At 33.8% G+C, this 22869-nt stretch overlaps 1 protein-coding gene across 1 annotated transcript in view; it reads left to right on the top strand.

Annotated features, from left to right (window-relative positions):
• LOC100368132 (prolow-density lipoprotein receptor-related protein 1-like) overlaps positions 1-22869 on the top strand; it is a 202734-nt gene that overhangs the window by 80502 nt on the left and 99363 nt on the right. Inside the window, exons 19-30 of the mRNA XM_085495859.1 lie at positions 1098-1220; positions 2444-2560; positions 2824-2901; positions 3076-3237; positions 3816-3950; positions 4280-4411; positions 16785-16907; positions 18115-18249; positions 18853-18987; positions 19443-19655; positions 20679-20883; positions 22308-22475. Coding sequence (XP_085351985.1) covers positions 1098-1220; positions 2444-2560; positions 2824-2901; positions 3076-3237; positions 3816-3950; positions 4280-4411; positions 16785-16907; positions 18115-18249; positions 18853-18987; positions 19443-19655; positions 20679-20883; positions 22308-22475 — 1726 coding nt within the window. The remainder of the gene's footprint in view (positions 1-1097; positions 1221-2443; positions 2561-2823; positions 2902-3075; positions 3238-3815; positions 3951-4279; positions 4412-16784; positions 16908-18114; positions 18250-18852; positions 18988-19442; positions 19656-20678; positions 20884-22307; positions 22476-22869) is intronic.

Here is a 22869-nt window from a genome sequence, read left to right as displayed (position 1 = left end):
TATTCATTCTGATAGTAGTGCATATACTTAGGTAATTGACAGAGGTGATACTGTAGTCAAAATAAGTCATATTTTAATGATTCAGAACTCTCAATTATTGGTTTATACACATGAGAGTAGATAAAATACTTCTAACGTATGTAGATTGACAGACATTTGAGTGTTTCAGCTTCATTTTGAAGGGTATTTTCTCTGCATGTAAATTTTTTTTTTCACTATTTTAACCTTTTCACCAACAGACTTTCTCGCCAAAATTTTTCTGCACTTTTTTTCTTACAATCATCAATATTTCTGGAAAGGAACCCTAAATTTGGAGCTAACAGACAAAATTTGGGTCAATTTTTAGTTCTCATTCAAAAAAACTATTTTTTTTCCAATCTGAAGAAAAGTGCAGACTATTTTGTGAATTTGTGATGAACAGAGAACTGGTGGTAAAAAGGTTAAATGAACACAAATTACATCCCCAATAGTAACATCAACATGTTACTTTCAACAGAAATAAACTGAGCATGGTATTGCACATTTGTGAAATGCATTATGGTAAAGAAATTTACCTTGAATAGAATGGAGAACTATATTATTATAACACTGAAAACCCAACTGTCAATTTGTTTACTGTAAAATACTTATTTTAAGTGGGATTCATTTTCACTGACAAGACATTTTAGCTGTTTTGTATGTAGTTTATTTTCACTGATTTTTGTAATGAGTTGAATGTAAAGTGTAGACTAATTTTTTTCAGTGAATAACAAACTTTATAGTAATATTTAAACATTATTCATTTAAATATTAATGATTTTTTTTCTTCTTGTGTCAGCAAGCAAGATATGAACAAATAATTTCACCATAAAAAAAACAGTGCAAAAACCCAAATTTTGACCATTTTCTGTGACATTTTTGATATTCTTGTTTCTCACAAATTGTATGGTTACCATAATTTTTTTGTTGTTATCATATTAGCCATTAGCTTATGATAATGATAACATGAAGATGATGATATAGCATTTTAAATTTGATCAAACCTTTTTTAAATAATCAATGAAAATATTCAATAAAGAAGTCCATTAACTAAATAGAATTTTTGATTTGTGTTACAGCTGCTGTAACTTGCCGAGTGGATCAATTCAAATGTGCAACTGGTAACAAATGTATCCCTCAACGATGGCTTTGTGACGGGGACAGTGATTGCACAGATGACTCGGATGAGGAATCATGTGATGGTAAGTTATTTCTAACCTCCAGTGAGAGCATAATTTATGCAAATACCATTCATTTGATATCGGGTTGTATGTATATATAAATGTACAAGTAGGTGGAAACAATTTCTGAACTCCTTGACTTTTAATTTTGAACACATCAGCTATTGTAAAGTGTAATAAATCCGCATAAAGCCAAATATTTAAATGGTAAGTTTCTGATTTGTTTGAAAAAAGCTGCTTTTTTGTTTACGTCAAAATACTGTTAAGATGAGAAAAAAGGGCACCACACTATTTGTTGGAACATCTCCAGACCAGGCCAGAAATATTTTTTAAATGCTTTAAATTAAAATTTTATCAAGACCTAAAGCAAATAAGTTATGTACAAAATACATAAATATGTGCATTTTTGTGAGATTTGCATTCAAAGCACAGCTTGCAACAAGATAGTTATTCCTAGAGAGCGTTTTTACTTTTCAAATAATACAATGAATATAATGAGGCAGTTCATACTTGTCTCAGTAAATCATTAATTTTCGACAGAGATACCTGTACAAAATACTTGGGCAAAAACCAGCTAAGATTTTCTGTTATCTTGCATGTTTTATGGTTTCATTCACGTCTAAATGCAGCACTATTTCTGAGATATGAGGCATTTGTTTTTATACTAAAATATCTGAATTACTTTGAATAAGGCTAGAAATTATGTCCCTTAAAATAATTATTCTAATTGGGCACCAATGTTTTTGTAAGATATTTACATCAATCAAGGACATTCGGTAAACTGCTTTCCCACTGCTGTTTTTAATCCTAAAACTTGAATTTTGACAATGCATATTCATATTGAAACAAACTATGATATAGAATATAATATTATATAACAAAGGGCAAGGTCACCAGAGTTTAACCATGTTTGGTACTACAGTGAGTTGTACAATTTTTGTCACCACCAGATTGCATTCTTGTACGTACTTGCATGTACCTTTGAGCTGCAAAGTCAACTTTTGTTTATTATTCACAATTTAAAACCAACATAATTTATTCATACTTTTTCAAACACCAAGACTTGTAGCCAATAATATGCCCATTTGGTACAAAATTATCAAAATAAAATATAAAAGAAATACATAAAAAAGAATAAATTATGCAACAAAAAGGGTTGAGACATTTTAGATATTTTGGTGTGAATTTTTAATATGTTAGTTTTCCAAGGTTTTATTGATTATATAAATAAATATCTTCCACAGCAAGGACTTGTCTAGACACTCAGTTCCAGTGTGCCACTGGGCAGTGCATACCATTAAATTGGAAATGTGATCGTGATGATGATTGCGGTGATTATTCAGATGAACCAGACAATTGCAGTAAGTAACTGTGCACTTATATATTATGTTGTTGTCTGGTGACTTGTGGTATTTGTCAGGTGACTTGTGATATTTGTCAGGTGACTTGTGATATTTGTCAGGTGACTTGATGTATTTGTCAGGTGACTTGTGATGTTTGTCAGGTGACAGCTGTCAAGTGGCAGGTGACAATACATAAATAAAGAAGATAGTCATTACCTTGTTTGAAACAAAGCTCTTTTCAAATTGTGCATACTAACTAGCATGGGTGTTTCTATTTTCAGGTTATCCAACTTGTGAATTGAATCAGTTTGCTTGTTCCAATGGAAGATGTATTCCTGAAAATTGGAAATGTGATTCCGGTATGTTTTTCCAGGTTTCAATAGAGTAGGAATAACAACATACCCAAATGCTATTCAAATTCACACTGTGAATACATAAAATTATTATTAATTAAGTCTTATTCTAGAACAGCAACTGTGTTCTGTATTATATTTATCATCTATGTTTTCTTTTCATCTTTGTAACTCCAACAGATAATGATTGTGCAGATAATTCTGATGAGCTACGCTGTCCCACACATACGTGTAATGAAGATACAGAGTTTCGTTGTCGTAGTAATCCACGTTGCATTAACAAAAATTGGGTATGTGATGGAGATCCTGATTGTGAAGATGGTTCTGATGAGGAAAACTGTCGTAAGTTCCTTTTATTATTAGATTTAATATGTGAACTAAGTGCAGTGTATAAACACATGAGAGGAAAGTTTTCAGTAGAACCAGGTTTAACATATCGGTAGAGATCATTCAATATATATGCTGCCATATTTGCAATGCTACACATGTCAGCTACTAAATGTAATTAAAATGGAATTTCATAAGCGCTGCAAATTCTTGATATTTTACCAAGGTTACGCCATGTAAATGACAAAGAGTAAATGGTGGTAATAAAACTTCTGTGAAAACAATGATCTTTTTCATAACATACATCAATATAGGGAAGGAAATGATCAAGTTCAAATGCCATCACATATATGTAGTTGTGATTAAAGAGATACCATCTGGGAAACCAGAAAATGTGAAAATAATCACAGCATCACTATTCATTGTGTCGTGGTGCAGAATCATCAGAAACTGAATATATTTTGTCAAAATTTTTTATTTTAAGTAAATTTTCACAAATCGAAACTAAACCATGTGAAAGGATTTGATTAATAATTTACAGATGAATAATTCATTGATAAATCATCATTAAAATAATGAATTTATCTCCTTAGCAACTCGTCCTTCTTCTGGTTGTCATGCATCTGAATTTCAATGCCGAAATGGTAACTGTATACCAAAGCGTTGGCTATGCGATAGTAGAAATGACTGTCTTGATGGGGAGCCTGGTTCTGATGAAGAGAACTGTCGTAAGTAGTCAACTAATGTATAGAGCACATCCCAAGATGGAAAAATCTAGTGTACTATTTGATTCTGATAGGGAAGCAATGACTTTAGAAAAATTATATTGTAATATAAAAGAATTTCAATGAAAACTTTTATTATGAAACAGATTTTGTGAGTCATTGGAAATCGTTAAATTTTGTAACAGTGAAGTCCTACAAGATGGAATGTCGATCAGCAACTTTTGCAAAACTTTGTCTAGATGAATGCAAACATTCCTAGCATGAAAATTAAGTGGTTTACAGTATCTGTATTCACAATGTTTGATTTGCTGACGTATTGTAATCTTTTGTAGCTGACACGCCTGCAACCTGTGATCCAATAACACAGTACACATGTGATAACAATCAATGCATTGCAAAACGATGGCGTTGTGATGAGGATGAAGACTGTGATGATGGTTCTGATGAAGTTGATTGCGTTGATAGTAAGTAACCATGCCTTGGGGGAGGGGGAATTTTAGTTTGAGTGTGGGTGGGTGTGGTGGGTCATGTTATAGTCATGATCAAATTAAAGCGGGGGAGTCGTCACATACACATGCGTCAGATGGACATAGCGTGTCATTGTTTATAAAGCGTCTACCCATGATCCTTTGTGTTTTTAGCGTGTGTTGTTATCGTCGTGTGGGACTCAATTCCCGTGTGTGTGCAGGTGATAACCCTCCCGCTTTAAAACATCATCTGCACATTAGCGTGTTGTCCACATATGGCCTTTGCGTTTTTAATGAATGAATACATCTCAGTTTGGCAGATATGCCATGTTTAGTTGCTTGGCTCTTTATGAATCATTATTATGAGATATTACTCAGTAGCATCATAGCTAGGCATTATTTGAGGTGTTTATCAAGTGGATAAATGCTTATATTCTCGGCTAGCATTGCATAAAGTGAGTAAAACATCACATAAATTCTCAGCTAGCATTGCATAAAGCGAGTAACACATCACATAAATTCTCAGCTAGCATTGCATAAAGTGAGTAAAACATTACATAAATTCCCAGCTAGCATTGCATAAAGTGAGTAAAACATCACATAAATTCTCAGCTAGCATTGCATAAAGTGAGTAAAACATCACATAAATTCTCAGCTAGCATTGCATAAAGCGAGTAACACATCACATGAATTCTCAGCTAGCATTGCATAAAGCGAGTAACACATCACATAAATTCTCAGCTAGCATTGCATAAAGTGAGTAAAACATCACATAAATTCTCAGCTAGCATTGCATAAAGCGAGTAAAACATCACATAAATTCCCAGCTAGCATTGCATAAAGTGAGTAAAACATCACATAAATTCTCAGCTAGCATTGCATAAAGCGAGTAAAACATTACATAAATTCTCAGCTAGCATTGCATAAAGTGAGTAAAACATCACATAAATTCTCAGCTAGCATTGCATAAAGCGAGTAAAACATCACATAAATTCTCAGCTAGCATTGCATAAAGTGAGTAAAACATCACATAAATTCTCAGCTAGCATTGCATAAAGTGAGTAAAACATCACATAAATTCCCAGCTAGCATTGCATAAAGTGAGTAAAACTCAGCTAGCATTGCATAAAGAGAGTAAAACATCACATAAATTCTCAGCTAGCATTGCATAAAGCGAGTAAAACATCACATAAATTCTCGGCTAGCATTGCATATAGTGAGTAAAACATCACATAAATTCTCGGCTAGCATTGCATAAAGTGAGTAAAACATCACATAAATTCTCAGCTAGCATTGCATAAAGCGAGTAAAACATCACATAAATTCTCGGCTAGCATTGCATAAAGTGAGTAAAACATTACATAAATTCTCAGCTAGCATTGCATAAAGTGAGTAAAACATCACATAAATTCTCAGCTAGCATTGCATAAAGTGAGTAAAACATCACATAAATTCTAGGCTAGCATTGCATAAAGCGAGTAAAACATCACATAAATTCCCAGCTAGCATTGCATAAAGTGAGTAAAACATCACAAATTCTCAGCTAGCATTGCATAAAGCGAGTAAAACATCACATAAATTCTCAGCTAGCATTGCATAAAGTGAGTAAAACATCACATAAATTCCCAGCTAGCATTGCATAAAGTGAGTAAAACATCACATAAATTCTCAGCTAGCATTGCATAAAGTGAGTAAAACATCACATAAATTCCCAGCTAGCATTGCATAAAGCGAGTAACACATCACATAAATTCTCAGCTAGCATTGCATAAAGTGAGTAAAACATCACATAAATTCTCGGCTAGCATTGCATAAAGTGAGTAACACATCACATAAATTCTCAGCTAGCATTGCATAAAGTGAGTAAAACATCACATAAATTCTCGGCTAGCATTGCATAAAGTGAGTAAAACATCACATAAATTCTCAGCTAGCATTGCATGAAGTGAGTAACACATCACATAAATTCTCAGCTAGCATTGCATGAAGTGAGTAAAACATCACATAAATTCTCAGCTAGCATTGCATAAAGTGAGTAAAACATCACATAAATTCCCAGCTAGCATTGCATAAAGTGAGTAAAACATCACATAAATTCTCAGCTAGCATTGCATAAAGTGAGTAAAACATCACATAAATTCTCAGCTAGCATTGCATAAAGCGAGTAACACATCACATAAATTCTCAGCTAGCATTGCATAAAGTGAGTAAAACATCACATAAATTCTCAGCTAGCATTGCATAAAGTGAGTAAAACATCACATAAATTCTCGGCTAGCATTGCATAAAGTGAGTAAAACATTACATAAATTCTCAGCTAGCATTGCATAAAGTGAGTAAAACATCACATAAATTCTCAGCTAGCATTGCATAAAGTGAGGAAAACATCACATAAATTCTCGGCTAGCATTGCATAAAGTGAGTAAAACATCACATAAATTCTCGGCTAGCATTGCATAAAGTGAGGAAAACATCACATAAATTCTCGGCTAGCATTGCATAAAGTGAGGAAAACATCACATAAATTCTCAGCTAGCATTGCATATAGTGAGTAAAACATCACATAAATTCTCAGCTAGCATTGCATAAAGTGAGGAAAACATCACATAAATTCTCAGCTAGCATTGCATAAAGTGAGTAAAACATCACATAAATTCTCAGCTAGCATTGCATAAAGTGAGTAAAACATCACATAAATTCTCAGCTAGCATTGCATAAAGTGAGTAAAACATCACATAAATTCTCAGCTAGCATTGCATAAAGTGAGTAAAACATCACATAAATTCCCAGCTAGCATTGCATAAAGTGAGTAAAACATCACATAAATTCTCAGCTAGCATTGCATAAAGTGAGTAAAACATCACATAAATTCCCAGCTAGCATTGCATAAAGTGAGTAACACATTACATAAATTCTCAGCTAGCATTGCATAAAGTGAGTAAAACATCACATAAATTCCCAGCTAGCATTGCATAAAGTGAGTAACACATTACATAAATTCTCAGCTAGCATTGCATAAAGTGAGTAAAACATCACATAAATTCTCAGCTAGCATTGCATAAAGTGAGTAAAACATCACATAAATTCTCGGCTAGCATTGCATAAAGTGAGTAAAACATCACATAAATTCTCGGCTAGCATTGCATAAAGTGAGTAAAACATCACATAAATTCCCAGCTAGCATTGCATAAAGTGAGTAAAACATCACATAAATTCTCAGCTAGCATTGCATAAAGTGAGTAAAACATCACATAAATTCTCAGCTAGCATTGCATAAAGCGAGTAACACATCACATAAATTCTCAGCTAGCATTGCATAAAGTGAGTAAAACATCACATAAATTCTCAGCTAGCATTGCATAAAGTGAGTAAAACATCACATAAATTCCCAGCTAGCATTGCATAAAGTGAGTAAAACATCACATAAATTCTCAGCTAGCATTGCATAAAGTGAGTAAAACATCACATAAATTCCCAGCTAGCATTGCATAAAGTGAGTAAAACATCACATAAATTCTCAGCTAGCATTGCATAAAGTGAGTAAAACATTACATAAATTCCCAGCTAGCATTGCATAAAGTAAGTAAAACATTACATAAATTCCCAGCTAGCATTGCATAAAGTGAGTAAAACATTACATAAATTCTCAGCTAGCATTGCATAAAGCGAGTAAAACATCACATAAATTCCCAGCTAGCATTGCATAAAGCGAGTAAAACATCACATAAATTCTCGGCTAGCATTGCATAAAGCGAGTAAAACATCACATAAATTCTCAGCTAGCATTGCATAAAGTGAGTAAAACATCACATAAATTCTCAGCTAGCATTGCATAAAGTGAGTAAAACATTACATAAATTCCCAGCTAGCATTGCATAAAGCGAGTAAAACATCACATAAATTCTCAGCTAGCATTGCATAAAGTGAGTAAAACATCACATAAATTCCCAGCTAGCATTGCATAAAGCGAGTAAAACATCACATAAATTCTCAGCTAGCATTGCATAAAGTGAGTAAAACATCACATAAATTCTCAGCTAGCATTGCATAAAGTAAGTAAAACATCACATAAATTCCCAGCTAGCATTGCATAAAGTGAGTAAAACATCACATAAATTCTCAGCTAGCATTGCATAAAGTGAGTAAAACATCACATAAATTCCCAGCTAGCATTGCATAAAGCGAGTAAAACATCACATAAATTCTCAGCTAGCATTGCATAAAGTGAGTAAAACATCACATAAATTCTCAGCTAGCATTGCATAAAGTAAGTAAAACATCACATAAATTCCCAGCTAGCATTGCATGAAGTGAGTAAAACATTACATAAATTCTCAGCTAGCATTGCATAAAGTGAGTAAAACATCACATAAATTCTCGGCTAGCATTGCATAAAGTGAGTAAAACATCACATAAATTCTCAGCTAGCATTGCATAAAGTGAGTAAAACATCACATAAATTCTCAGCTAGCATTGCATAAAGTAAGTAAAACATCACATAAATTCTCAGCTAGCATTGCATAAAGCGAGTAAAACATCACATAAATTCTCGGCTAGCATTGCATAAAGTGAGTAAAACATCACATAAATTCTCAGCTAGCATTGCATAAAGTGAGTAAAACATCACATAAATTCTCAGCTAGCATTGCATAAAGCGAGTAAAACATCACATAAATTCTCAGCTAGCATTGCATAAAGTGAGTAAAACATTACATAAATTCTCAGCTAGCATTGCATAAAGTGAGTAAAACATCACATAAATTCTCAGATAGCATTGCATAAAGTGAGTAAAACATCACATAAATTCTCAGATAGCATTGCATAAAGTGAGTAAAACATCACATAAATTCTCAGCTAGCATTGCATAAAGTGAGTAAAACATCACATAAATTCTCAGCTAGCATTGCATAAAGTGAGTAAAACATCACATAAATTCTCAGCTAGCATTGCATAAAGTAAGTAAAACATCACATAAATTCTCAGCTAGCATTGCATAAAGCGAGTAAAACATCACATAAATTCTCGGCTAGCATTGCATAAAGTGAGTAAAACATCACATAAATTCTCAGCTAGCATTGCATAAAGCGAGTAAAACATCACATAAATTCTCAGCTAGCATTGCATGAAGTGAGTAAAACATTACATAAATTCTCAGCTAGCATTGCATAAAGTGAGTAAAACATCACATAAATTCTCAGATAGCATTACATAAAGTGAGTAAAACATCACATAAATTCTCAGCTAGCATTGCATAAAGTGAGTAAAACATCACATAAATTCTCAGCTAGCATTGCATAAAGTGAGTAAAACATCACATAAATTCTCAGCTAGCATTGCATAAAGTGAGTAAAACATCACATAAATTCTCAGCTAGCATTGCATAAAGTGAGTAAAACATTACATAAATTCTCAGCTAGAATTGCATGAAGTGAGTAAAACATCACATAAATTCTCAGCTAGCATTGCATAAAGTGAGTAAAACATCACAAATTCTCAGCTAGCATTGCATAAAGTAAGTAAAACATTACATAAATTCTCAGCTAGCATTGCATGAAGTGAGTAAAACATCACATAAATTCTCAGCTAGCATTGCATAAAGCGAGTAAAACATCACATAAATTCCCAGCTAGCATTGCATAAAGCGAGTAAAACATCACATAAATTCCCAGCTAGCATTGCATAAAGCGAGTAAAACATCACATAAATTCTCAGCTAGCATTGCATAAAGTGAGTAAAACATCACATAAATTCTCGGCTAGCATTGCATAAAGTGAGTAAAACATCACATAAATTCTCAGCTAGCATTGCATAAAGTGAGTAAAACATCACATAAATTCTCGGCTAGCATTGCATAAAGTGAGTAAAACATCACATAAATTCTCAGCTAGCATTGCATAAAGTGAGTAAAACATCACATAAATTCTCAGCTAGCATTGCATAAAGTAAGTAAAACATCACATAAATTCTCAGCTAGCATTGCATAAAGCGAGTAAAACATCACATAAATTCTCGGCTAGCATTGCATAAAGTGAGTAAAACATCACATAAATTCTCAGCTAGCATTGCATAAAGCGAGTAAAACATCACATAAATTCTCAGCTAGCATTGCATAAAGTGAGTAAAACATTACATAAATTCTCAGCTAGCATTGCATAAAGTGAGTAAAACATCACATAAATTCTCAGATAGCATTGCATAAAGTGAGTAAAACATCACATAAATTCTCAAATAGCATTGCATAAAGTGAGTAAAACATCACATAAATTCTCAGCTAGCATTGCATAAAGTGAGTAAAACATCACATAAATTCTCAGCTAGCATTGCATAAAGTGAGTAAAACATCACATAAATTCTCAGCTAGCATTGCATAAAGTAAGTAAAACATCACATAAATTCTCAGCTAGCATTGCATAAAGCGAGTAAAACATCACATAAATTCTCGGCTAGCATTGCATAAAGTGAGTAAAACATCACATAAATTCTCAGCTAGCATTGCATAAAGCGAGTAAAACATCACATAAATTCTCAGCTAGCATTGCATAAAGTGAGTAAAACATCACATAAATTCTCAGCTAGCATTGCATAAAGTGAGTAAAACATCACATAAATTCCCAGCTAGCATTGCATAAAGTGAGTAAAACATCACATAAATTCTCGGCTAGCATTGCATAAAGTGAGTAAAACATCACATAAATTCTCAGCTAGCATTGCATAAAGTGAGTAACACATCACATAAATTCTCAGCTAGCATTGCATAAAGTGAGTAAAACATCACATAAATTCTCGGCTAGCATTGCATAAAGTGAGTAAAACATTACATAAATTCTCAGCTAGCATTGCATAAAGTGAGTAACACATCACATAAATTCTCAGCTAGCATTGCATAAAGTGAGTAAAACATCACATAAATTCTCGGCTAGCATTGCATAAAGTGAGTAACACATCACATGAATTCTCAGCTAGCATTGCATAAAGTGAGTAACACATCACATAAATTCTCAGCTAGCATTGCATAAAGTGAGTAAAACATCACATAAATTCTCGGCTAGCATTGCATAAAGTGAGTAACACATCACATAAATTCTCAGCTAGCATTGCATAAAGTGAGTAAAACATCACATAAATTCTCGGCTAGCATTGCATAAAGTGAGTAAAACATCACATAAATTCTCAGCTAGCATTGCATGAAGTGAGTAACACATCACATAAATTCTCAGCTAGCATTGCATGAAGTGAGTAAAACATCACATAAATTCTCAGCTAGCATTGCATAAAGTGAGTAAAACATCACATAAATTCCCAGCTAGCATTGCATAAAGTGAGTAAAACATCACATAAATTCTCAGCTAGCATTGCATAAAGTGAGTAAAACATCACATAAATTCTCAGCTAGCATTGCATAAAGCGAGTAACACATCACATAAATTCTCAGCTAGCATTGCATAAAGTGAGTAAAACATCACATAAATTCTCAGCTAGCATTGCATAAAGTGAGTAAAACATCACATAAATTCTCGGCTAGCATTGCATAAAGTGAGTAAAACATTACATAAATTCTCAGCTAGCATTGCATAAAGTGAGTAAAACATCACATAAATTCTCAGCTAGCATTGCATAAAGTGAGGAAAACATCACATAAATTCTCGGCTAGCATTGCATAAAGTGAGGAAAACATCACATAAATTCTCGGCTAGCATTGCATAAAGTGAGGAAAACATCACATAAATTCTCGGCTAGCATTGCATAAAGTGAGGAAAACATCACATAAATTCTCAGCTAGCATTGCATATAGTGAGTAAAACATCACATAAATTCTCAGCTAGCATTGCATAAAGTGAGGAAAACATCACATAAATTCTCGGCTAGCATTGCATAAAGTGAGGAAAACATCACATAAATTCTCAGCTAGCATTGCATATAGTGAGTAAAACATCACATAAATTCTAGGCTAGCATTGCATAAAGCGAGTAAAACATCACATAAATTCTCAGCTAGCATTGCATAAAGCGAGTAAAACATCACATAAATTCTCGGCTAGCATTGCATATAGTGAGTAAAACATCACATAAATTCTCGGCTAGCATTGCATAAAGTGAGTAAAACATCACATAAATTCTCGGCTAGCATTGCATAAAGTGAGTAAAACATTACATAAATTCTCGGCTAGCATTGCATATAGTGAGTAAAACATCACATAAATTCTCAGCTAGCATTGCATAAAGTGAGTAAAACATCACATAAATTCTAGGCTAGCATTGCATATAGTGAGTAACACATCACATAAATCCTCATCTAGCATTGCATAAAGCGAGTAAAACATCACATAAATTCTCGGCTAGCATTGCATAAAGTGAGTAACACATCCCATAAATTCTCAGCTAGCATTGCATAAAGTGAGTAAAACATCACATAAATTCTCAGCTAGCATTGCATAAAGCGAGTAACACATTACATAAATTCCCAGCTAGCATTGCATAAAGTGAGTAAAACATCACATAAATTCTCGGCTAGCATTGCATAAAGCGAGTAAAACATCACATAAATTCTCGGCTAGCATTGCATAAAGCGAGTAACACATCACATAAATTCTCAGCTAGCATTGCATAAAGCGAGTAAAACATCACATAAATTCTCAGCTAGCATTGCTTAAAGCGAGTAAAACATCACATAAATTCTCAGCTAGCATTGCATAAAGTGAGTAAAACATCACATAAATTCTCAGCTAGCATTGCATAAAGTGAGTAAAACATCACAAAAATTCCCAGCTAGCATTGCATGAAGTGAGTAAAACATTACATAAATTCTCAGCTAGCATTGCATAAAGTGAGTAAAACATCACATAAATTCTCAGCTAGCATTGCATAAAGTGAGTAAAACATCACATAAATTCTCAGCTAGCATTGCATAAAGTGAGTAAAACATCACATAAATTCTCAGCTAGCATTGCATAAAGTGAGTAAAACATCACATAAATTCTCAGCTAGCATTGCATAAAGTGAGTAAAACATCACATAAATTCTCAGCTAGCATTGCATAAAGTGAGTAAAACATCACATAAATTCTCAGCTAGCATTGCATAAAGTGAGTAAAACATCACATAAATTCTCAGATAGCATTGCATAAAGTGAGTAAAACATCACATAAATTCTCAGCTAGCATTGCATAAAGCGAGTAAAACATCACATAAATTCCCAGCTAGCATTGCATAAAGTGAGTAAAACATCACATAAATTCTCAGCTAGCATTGCATAAAGTGAGTAAAACATCACATAAATTCTCAGCTAGCATTGCATAAAGTGAGTAAAACATTACATAAATTCTCAGCTAGCATTGCATAAAGTGAGTAAAACATCACATAAATTCTCAGCTAGCATTGCATAAAGTGAATAAAACATTACATAAATTCTCAGCTAGCATTGCATAAAGTGAATAAAACATTACATAAATTCTCAGCTAGCATTGCATAAAGTGAGTAAAACATTACATAAATTCTCAGCTAGCATTGCATAAAGCGAGTAAAACATCACATAAATTCCCAGCTAGCATTGCATAAAGTGAGTAAAACATTACATAAATTCTCAGCTAGCATTGCATAAAGTGAGTAAAACATCACATAAATTCTCAGCTAGCATTGCATAAAGTGAGTAAAACATCACATAAATTCTCAGCTAGCATTGCATAAAGTGAGTAAAACATCACATAAATTCTCAGCTAGCATTGCATAAAGTGAGTAAAACATTACATAAATTCTCAGCTAGCATTGCATAAAGTGAGTAAAACATCACATAAATTCTCAGCTAGCATTGCATAAAGTGAATAAAACATTACATAAATTCTCAGCTAGCATTGCATAAAGCGAGTAAAACATCACATAAATTCCCAGCTAGCATTGCATAAAGTGAGTAAAACATTACATAAATTCTCAGCTAGCATTGCATAAAGTGAGTAAAACATCACATAAATTCTCAGCTAGCATTGCATAAAGTGAGTAAAACATTACATAAATTCTCAGCTAGCATTGCATAAAGCGAGTAAAACATCACATAAATTCCCAGCTAGCATTGCATAAAGCGAGTAAAACATCACATAAATTCCCAGCTAGCATTGCATAAAGTGAGTAAAACATTACATAAATTCTCAGCTAGCATTGCATAAAGCGAGTAAAACATCACATAAATTCCCAGCTAGCATTGCATAAAGCGAGTAAAACATCACATAAATTCCCAGCTAGCATTGCATAAAGTGAGTAAAACATCACATAAATTCTCAGCTAGCATTGCATAAAGTGAGTAAAACATCACATAAATTCCCAGCTAGCATTGCATAAAGTGAGTAAAACATCACATAAATTCTCAGCTAGCATTGCATAAAGTGAGTAAAACATCACATAAATTCTCAGCTAGCATTGCATAAAGCGAGTAAAACATCACATAAATTCCCAGCTAGCATTGCATAAAGCGAGTAAAACATCACATAAATTCCCAGCTAGCATTGCATAAAGTGAGTAAAACATCACATAAATTCTCAGCTAGCATTGCATAAAGTGAGTAAAACATCACATAAATTCCCAGCTAGCATTGCATAAAGTGAGTAAAACATCACATAAATTCTCAGCTAGCATTGCATAAAGCGAGTAAAACATCACATAAATTCCCAGCTAGCATTGCATAAAGTGAGTAAAACATCACATAAATTCTCAGCTAGCATTGCATAAAGCGAGTAACACATTACATAAATTCCCAGCTAGCATTGCATAAAGTGAGTAAAACATCACATAAATTCTCAGCTAGCATTGCATAAAGTGAGTAAAACATCACATAAATTCCCAGCTAGCATTGCATAAAGTGAGTAAAACATCACATAAATTCTCAGCTAGCATTGCATAAAGCGAGTAACACATTACATAAATTCCCAGCTAGCATTGCATAAAGCGAGTAAAACATCACATAAATTCCCAGCTAGCATTGCATAAAGCGAGTAACACATCACATAAATTCTCAGCTAGCATTGCATAAAGTGAGTAAAACATCACATAAATTCCCAGCTAGCATTGCATAAAGCGAGTAAAACATCACATAAATTCTCAGCTAGCATTGCATAAAGTGAGTAAAACATCACATAAATTCTCAGCTAGCATTGCATAAAGCGAGTAACACATTACATAAATTCTCAGCTAGCATTGCATAAAGTGAGTAAAACATCACATAAATTCTCAGCTAGCATTGCATAAAGCGAGTAACACATTACATAAATTCCCAGCTAGCATTGCATAAAGTGAGTAACACATTACATAAATTCCCAGCTAGCATTGCATAAAGTGAGTAAAACATCACATAAATTCTCAGCTAGCATTGCATAAAGTGAGTAAAACATCACATAAATTCCCAGCTAGCATTGCATAAAGCGAGTAAAACATCACATAAATTCTCAGCTAGCATTGCATAAAGTGAGTAAAACATCACATAAATTCCCAGCTAGCATTGCATAAAGCGAGTAAAACATCACATAAATTCTCAGCTAGCATTGCATAAAGTGAGTAAAACATCACATAAATTCTCAGCTAGCATTGCATAAAGTGAGTAAAACATCACATAAATTCCCAGCTAGCATTGCATAAAGCGAGTAAAACATCACATAAATTCTCAGCTAGCATTGCATAAAGCGAGTAAAACATCACATAAATTCTCAGCTAGCATTGCATAAAGTGAGTAAAACATTACATAAATTCCCAGCTAGCATTGCATAAAGTGAGTAAAACATTACATAAATTCTCAGCTAGCATTGCATAAAGTAAGTAAAACATCACATAAATTCTCAGCTAGCATTGCATAAAGTAAGTAAAACATCACATAAATTCTCAGCTAGCATTGCATAAAGTAAGTAAAACATCACATAAATTCTCAGCTAGCATTGCATAAAGTAAGTAAAACATTACATAAATTCTCAGCTAGCATTGCATAAAGTAAGTAAAACATCACATAAATTCTCAGCTAGCATTGCATAAAGTAAGTAAAACATCACATAAATTCTCAGCTAGCATTGCATAAAGTGAGTAAAACATTACATAAATTCTCAGCTAGCATTGCATAAAGTAAGTAAAACATCACATAAATTCTCAGCTAGCATTGCATAAAGTAAGTAAAACATCACATAAATTCTCAGCTAGCATTGCATAAAGTGAGTAAAACATTACATAAATTCTCAGCTAGCATTGCATAAAGTGAGTAAAACATCACATAAATTCTCGGCTAGCATTGCATAAAGTGAGTAAAACATCACATAAATTCTCGACCATCATTGCATATAGTGAGTAAAACATTACGTACATTAGAGTTTAGGCATATTTTTAATGAATTTCTCGTTTCTGTAGCTTCCAAAGATGACTGTAAGCCGCCTAAATGGAGTTGTGGAATCCCTCCAATTTGTCTTGAACCACATCAACTGTGTGATGGAATAGCAGACTGTGAAAATGGAACTGATGAAGCATATTGTGGTATGATAACTTTCATTCATTGTTGGCTCACAGTCGTACCTGAAATGTACATTTACCTATTAACCTTTTCACCACCAGACTTCGTTGCCCAAATTTTTCTGCATTTTTTTATATTTTCAATATTTCTGGAAATGAGTCCTAATTTTGGAGACACCAGACAAAATTTGAGCCAAGTTTTAGTTTTTACTCAAAAAATTTGGTTATTTTTGTTCTTATCTTCTGAAGGAAGTGCAGACTACAAACAGATTATTTTGCGATGAAATGAGAGAAATGTTCTGACAAAATTTAACTTGTAGTCAATGGAAAATTAGAAAAAAATGTTACTGCCATTTTGTATGGAAGCTGTCACTTAGAAAGTTAGCTTGCAACTTTTCAAAACACTTTGATTTTATTCAATCAAGACTTGACAGCGCCGTCTCATTGACACACACTCAGATATCAGATCAGGGTAAAATGCAGATTTTTAAAATGAAACACCTTCATTGGAACATGTTATTTTGAAGTATTTTAATACTTCTTGAATACATACAAGAAATGGATAATAGTTGTTGTAAGCTTACACTAAATTTACAAATCATAAGTCAATCTCCATATGAAACAGTCATTGGTGCCGCAAAGTCTAGAACAAAGTAAATGCCAAGCTGCTTTGCAAAGTTGTGAGCTATCTCAATATAAACTGACTGTCAAAATAAATCTCAATCACTGTAAAATTAAATCCAGTCTGGCGAAAGTGTTTGTATATTGTTTCCTCAAATCAAATTGTCTTGTTTGATAAACAATATGTGATATCTGAAAAAGTCACTGTAATTTTCAAAGACACAAAACTATTTTTTATTCAAAAATTTTTTGTAAACCCCTCAAAAAAATATATATTTTTTTTTTATTCATGAAGTAAAGATGTTTTTTGAAAAATGATAAAAGAAATTTGCCGCTTCTAAAATAATTTTTGCTGAAAATTGATATTGTTTAAAAATACAACAAAGAATGGAACCCAATAAGAAAATGATGCTCTATAAGGTCTGTCATCTGTATACTCAAACTTTCTCCAAATTTCTGTTTCTCACCACAGTGACATAGTTACCAATTTAAACAACTTGTCCTGTGATCTCCAAAACCAACAACCACTTTACAGATTCAAAGAGCAACTTAATTGAATGTATATATCGAACCTGGATTAATATCATTTTATTTTTATTTTTATTTCTAGAACAAAATGAATGCGATGAAAATCATCAATCTAATGATTGTAGCCATATTTGTTATAATTCTCCTGACGGATATCGTTGTGGTTGTCCCATTGGAATGGTCTTGACAGAGGACAACAAAAACTGTATGTTTTCAGGTAAGCTGGGTAGTCTTATTCATTTTTCATGGTAAGCTGAGTTGTCTTATTCATTTTTTTCAGGTAAGCTGGGTAGTCATCTTCATTACAGACTTGATTCATTGATTTTCCAATCACATTCAATTTATCAAGTAGATACCTCATCTTTTAAGAATATACTCGGGGTTGAGGAGTTTCATTGGTTCAACATGTCATCTTTTTTTAGTATGTAGTATATTAAAATTCATCAACTCTACTTACGATATTATATTTTGTAGAATTGGGATGATAAAATACTCGTAATGTGATCAGCACATCACTAAAGAACCCTCGCATCAAAAATATCTGTAGAATAATTCAATGATTGGTCTATATAAATGCTTGGGACTACATGATCTGGCTCTCGTATGATGATAATAAATCACTAAAAATAATGAAATAAACTTAATACCCAGTACTTATTTATGATCACTGATACCATATTTGATTTATTAGTACCATATTATGAAATCATATATTAATAATTTAGTATACAATGAATGAATAATTTGGTTGAAGTTTATTTTTATTAATAGAGCAAAAATGGTATTTCTCAAAATATTCATATTTTTTGGGTTATTGCAGATGAAGACTTCTGCAGTATGAAAGGACGTTGCAGCCAGATCTGCGTCAAGACGAAAGGAAATCGTGGGCCTTATTATTGCGATTGTTACCAGGGTTACCAACTAGAACCAGACAATTGGTCATGCCGAAGTACAGGTAATATAGAACAATTCATAATTTTGTCATAATTCTTAAACTCATGCAGTAACTTTCAAGGTAAATAAAGGAAAAACCATCAAATTTGAGATTTCAAATTCAACTTTTGTTGTTGGATGTGGCTAATTGGTAAACATGCATTCATTTCAAAAACACCACACATTCAATGATATTCCGTTCAGTGAAAGTTTCATCAAACAAATAAACAATAGCAAATAAAAAGTTTGGTACGCAAACTAAGTCTTTTATCTGATTGCAACTAAAAAAGTTAAACCAATATCAAAATGAGTCTTGAAACTAGTTCTGAGGGACACATAGTTTATCATCAGGAGATACAGACTTTATCATTGACAACGACTTACTCATTTGAACTTGAAATATAAATGCGTTTCCTCAATTGTGACTGACGCTATAATGAATACTAAAAATAATTTAAAATGTTCAATTTTTTTTAGATCCTGGTGTTCCATACTTGATTTTTTCAAACCGTTACGAGTTGAGGTTTCTGGATATTCGTCATACAAGTGGCTCATATTCGTCACTGATTACTAATCTTCGTAATAGTATAGCGTTGGATGCTCATTATGCAAAACGGCTGGTATTTTGGACGGATGTCGTAGACGACAAGATATATCGTGGTATGATAACTCCTGATGAAGACAATGCAGGTGAGTTCAATTTCTGGTAAAATGTATAACGGAAAGAAAAGTCTTCTTTTGGTCAACATCCCAAAACAGGAACTTTTATTTGGGTCATGCAAGGCCTTCTGTCTCTCTGTCTGTGTTACTTTAACTGAATAAAACCTGGATAAGTTGCCATTTGAAGTAATTCCATATTTTTTAACATTTAACTATATGCTGTGTACCTCTTTCATTGTGTATAATTGACAGTTACTAAAAACTGAACAGGGACTATATCATATCAATGACGTGTTAATTGATTGCATTGAAACCAGACATCATCTCAAAAGCATCTCACCAACATTTTTGCATGAAAAATAATTGCTAAATTGCAGTTTCAAGACAACACTCTTAATGTCTACGTCAGGTATGCAGCACATTTCACTGAGACTTGAGCAGTTTTTGAGTTAATTATTCCAACTATCAATTATTGGTAGATCATTAAATATTAACCGAAAATGTATTGGGGCAAATGGTCCCTTAATCATCTCCCTTGATGAGCCAGTTACATATAGCGTAATGATTGTTGGAACAGACTCGTGATCAATGACTCAAGTTTAAATCATACTTTGTTCCTGACCTCTAACCCGAGTGAGACTCGATGGAAAAGATAATTCTACTGGCCAAGACTCATTCACCAATGGTTGCAATCTTTGGTGAACCTTGATTAAAATCTGCAGGTCCTTATGTCCGATCTGGTCTGATTCAAGCCACGGTAGTGCATTAAATGTCCATAAAGCCTTTATAATGTTCAGAAGATTGTCACACAGCCCTGTTACGTAGTCACAAACATTGATTTTGATTTCTGTGGGAATTGCACTATATGCCATTATGACAGCAAAAACACCTCCCAAGCTGACCACCTGATAATTTCTTTTTTTACTAAATCATAGAAGACTGCTGTTCTGTTTATTTATATATTTATTTATTTATATATTATATTGAAATTACTTCAATCTATGAATTTATAATCTTATTTATACCAAATCCTGACTCTGTGTTCTTTTCCAGGTCTCATCAATGTGGAGCCTGTAGTTGAGACTGGGCTGGCAACAACTGAAGGATTAGCCGTGGATTGGATTGCTGACAATATATACTGGGTTGAGAGTAATCTAGATCAAATTGAAGTAGCTCGGATCAATGGGACAATGAGAACGACACTTATTGCTGGGAATATGGAAAGTCCAAGAGCCATTGCTTTGGATCCCAGAGATGGGTAAGTTTACCTAAAGATTGCATCTGACGCTGCCTTGGCAACCAGTTACTATGCCTTGGCAACCAGTTACTATGCCTTGGCAACCAGTGACTCTGCTTTGGCAACCAGTGACTCTGCCCTGGCAACCAGTGACTCTGCTTTGGCAACCATTGACAGCCTTGTTGACAAGTAAATATGCCTTGGCAACCAGTGACTCTGCCTTGGCAACCAGTGACTCTGCCCTGGCAACCAGTGACTCTGCTTTGGCAACCATTGACAGCCTTGTCGACAAGTGAATATGCCTTGGCAACCATTGACTCTGCCTTGGCAACCAGTGACTCTGCCCTGGCAACCAGTGACTCTGCCTTGGCAACCAGTAACAGCCTTGGCGACAAGTGAATATGCCTTGGCAACCATTGACAGCCTTGGCGACAAGTGACTATGCCTTGGCAACCAGTGACTCTGCCTTGTCAACCAGTGACTCTGCCTTGGCAACCAGTGACAGCCTTGGCAACAAGTGAATATGCCTTGGCAACCAGTGACTCTGCCTTGGCAACTAGTGACTCTGCCCTGGCAACCAGTGATTCTGCCCTGGCAACCAGTGACTCTGCCCTGGCAACCAGTGACTCTGCCCTGGCAACCAGTGACTCTGTGACTCTGGCGACAAGTGAATATGCCTTGGCAACCATTGACAGCCTTGGTGACAAGTGACTATGCCTTGGCAACCAGTGACTCTGCCTTGGCAACCAGTGACTCTGCCTTGGCAACCAGTGACAGCCTTGGCAACAAGTGCTGTACTCTTGAATATCAGGGTTGTCTCAATACTAAAAAATTCAAATAGTTGTGAAATATGATCACAATTCATGAATCTCATGGTTTTGTTACTCCTGGAAATAATTAAGTGAAAATTTGTCTTGGTGCAAAACCAATTTCAAATTCTAGTTGCCTGTAGTCATAAGAGTGAATTATTAGTGGAATGTTTTGATATAAACTGTACTATGTCCTTTCAAGTCATTGTACTGTATTGCAGACAGTGACATAATAATTTTCCATCTAGTATAAAAATTTTTAAATTTTTTACTGATTTAACAAAATAAATACAATTGGTGTGATATGCGATAAAGACGTCTTTCAAAATTAAAAAAAGTGTTATGACTTATGAGACAATATTGTAAAAAATATATTATTTTTCTTTACAAATGTACAAATTTCATACATTTCCATGCATCTCCTGCATTCTATGGTGTGCCATTGGTTGAAATACATGTAACCTCAATTTACGTGAACTTGGAACAACATTCACATACATTCAGATAATATTATGTTTATCGGTCCTAGCAGCTTTCACCAATTTTATATTCAAACATCAGTTGCATACCTTCATTCTATAAGTACCAGAGTATATAGTTTGCTGAATAACATATTTAGATAATTTGTGGTTTTAGATTGCTGTTTTGGACAGACTGGGATAGCGGCCAACCTCGAATTGAACGTGCTTCAATGGCTGGAGAAAACAGAATTATTGTTATGAATGTGACTGATCTACAAGGTGGATGGCCTAATGGTCTGACGATTGACTTTTTAGAAAGGAGAATTATTTGGATTGATGCCAGGTAAGATATTGTTAGCTAGTAATAATGAAATTTCCCCTTTTTTTTATTCCTTGAATATTGTTTTTGATTATTGTTTCCTTTCCTACATGTTTGAATCTGACATTCATTGATTGATGTTTTAACTTTTTCACCACCAGTTCCCTCTTTTCATCACAAATTCACAAAATAGTCTTTTATAGTCTGCACTTTCCTTCAGAAGATTGGGACAAAAATAGCCAAATTTGTTTTGAGTAAAAACTAAAAATTTCCTCAAATTTTGTCTGTTGGCTCCAAAATTAGGGATCATTTCCAGAAATATTGAAGAATATAAGAAAAAAAGTGCAGACAAATTTGGACGAGAAGGTCTGGCGGTGAAAAGGTTAAAAGATGCTTATTCTGATGCATGAAGTAATTG

This window comes from Saccoglossus kowalevskii, chromosome 22 (assembly GCF_978046115.1).
Source record: "Saccoglossus kowalevskii chromosome 22, keSacKowa6.1, whole genome shotgun sequence".
In the NCBI taxonomy this organism is placed as follows: domain Eukaryota; kingdom Metazoa; phylum Hemichordata; class Enteropneusta; family Harrimaniidae; genus Saccoglossus; species Saccoglossus kowalevskii.
Note: the sequence above shows the minus strand (reverse complement) of the source record. Positions and strands in the feature narration are given on the sequence as shown.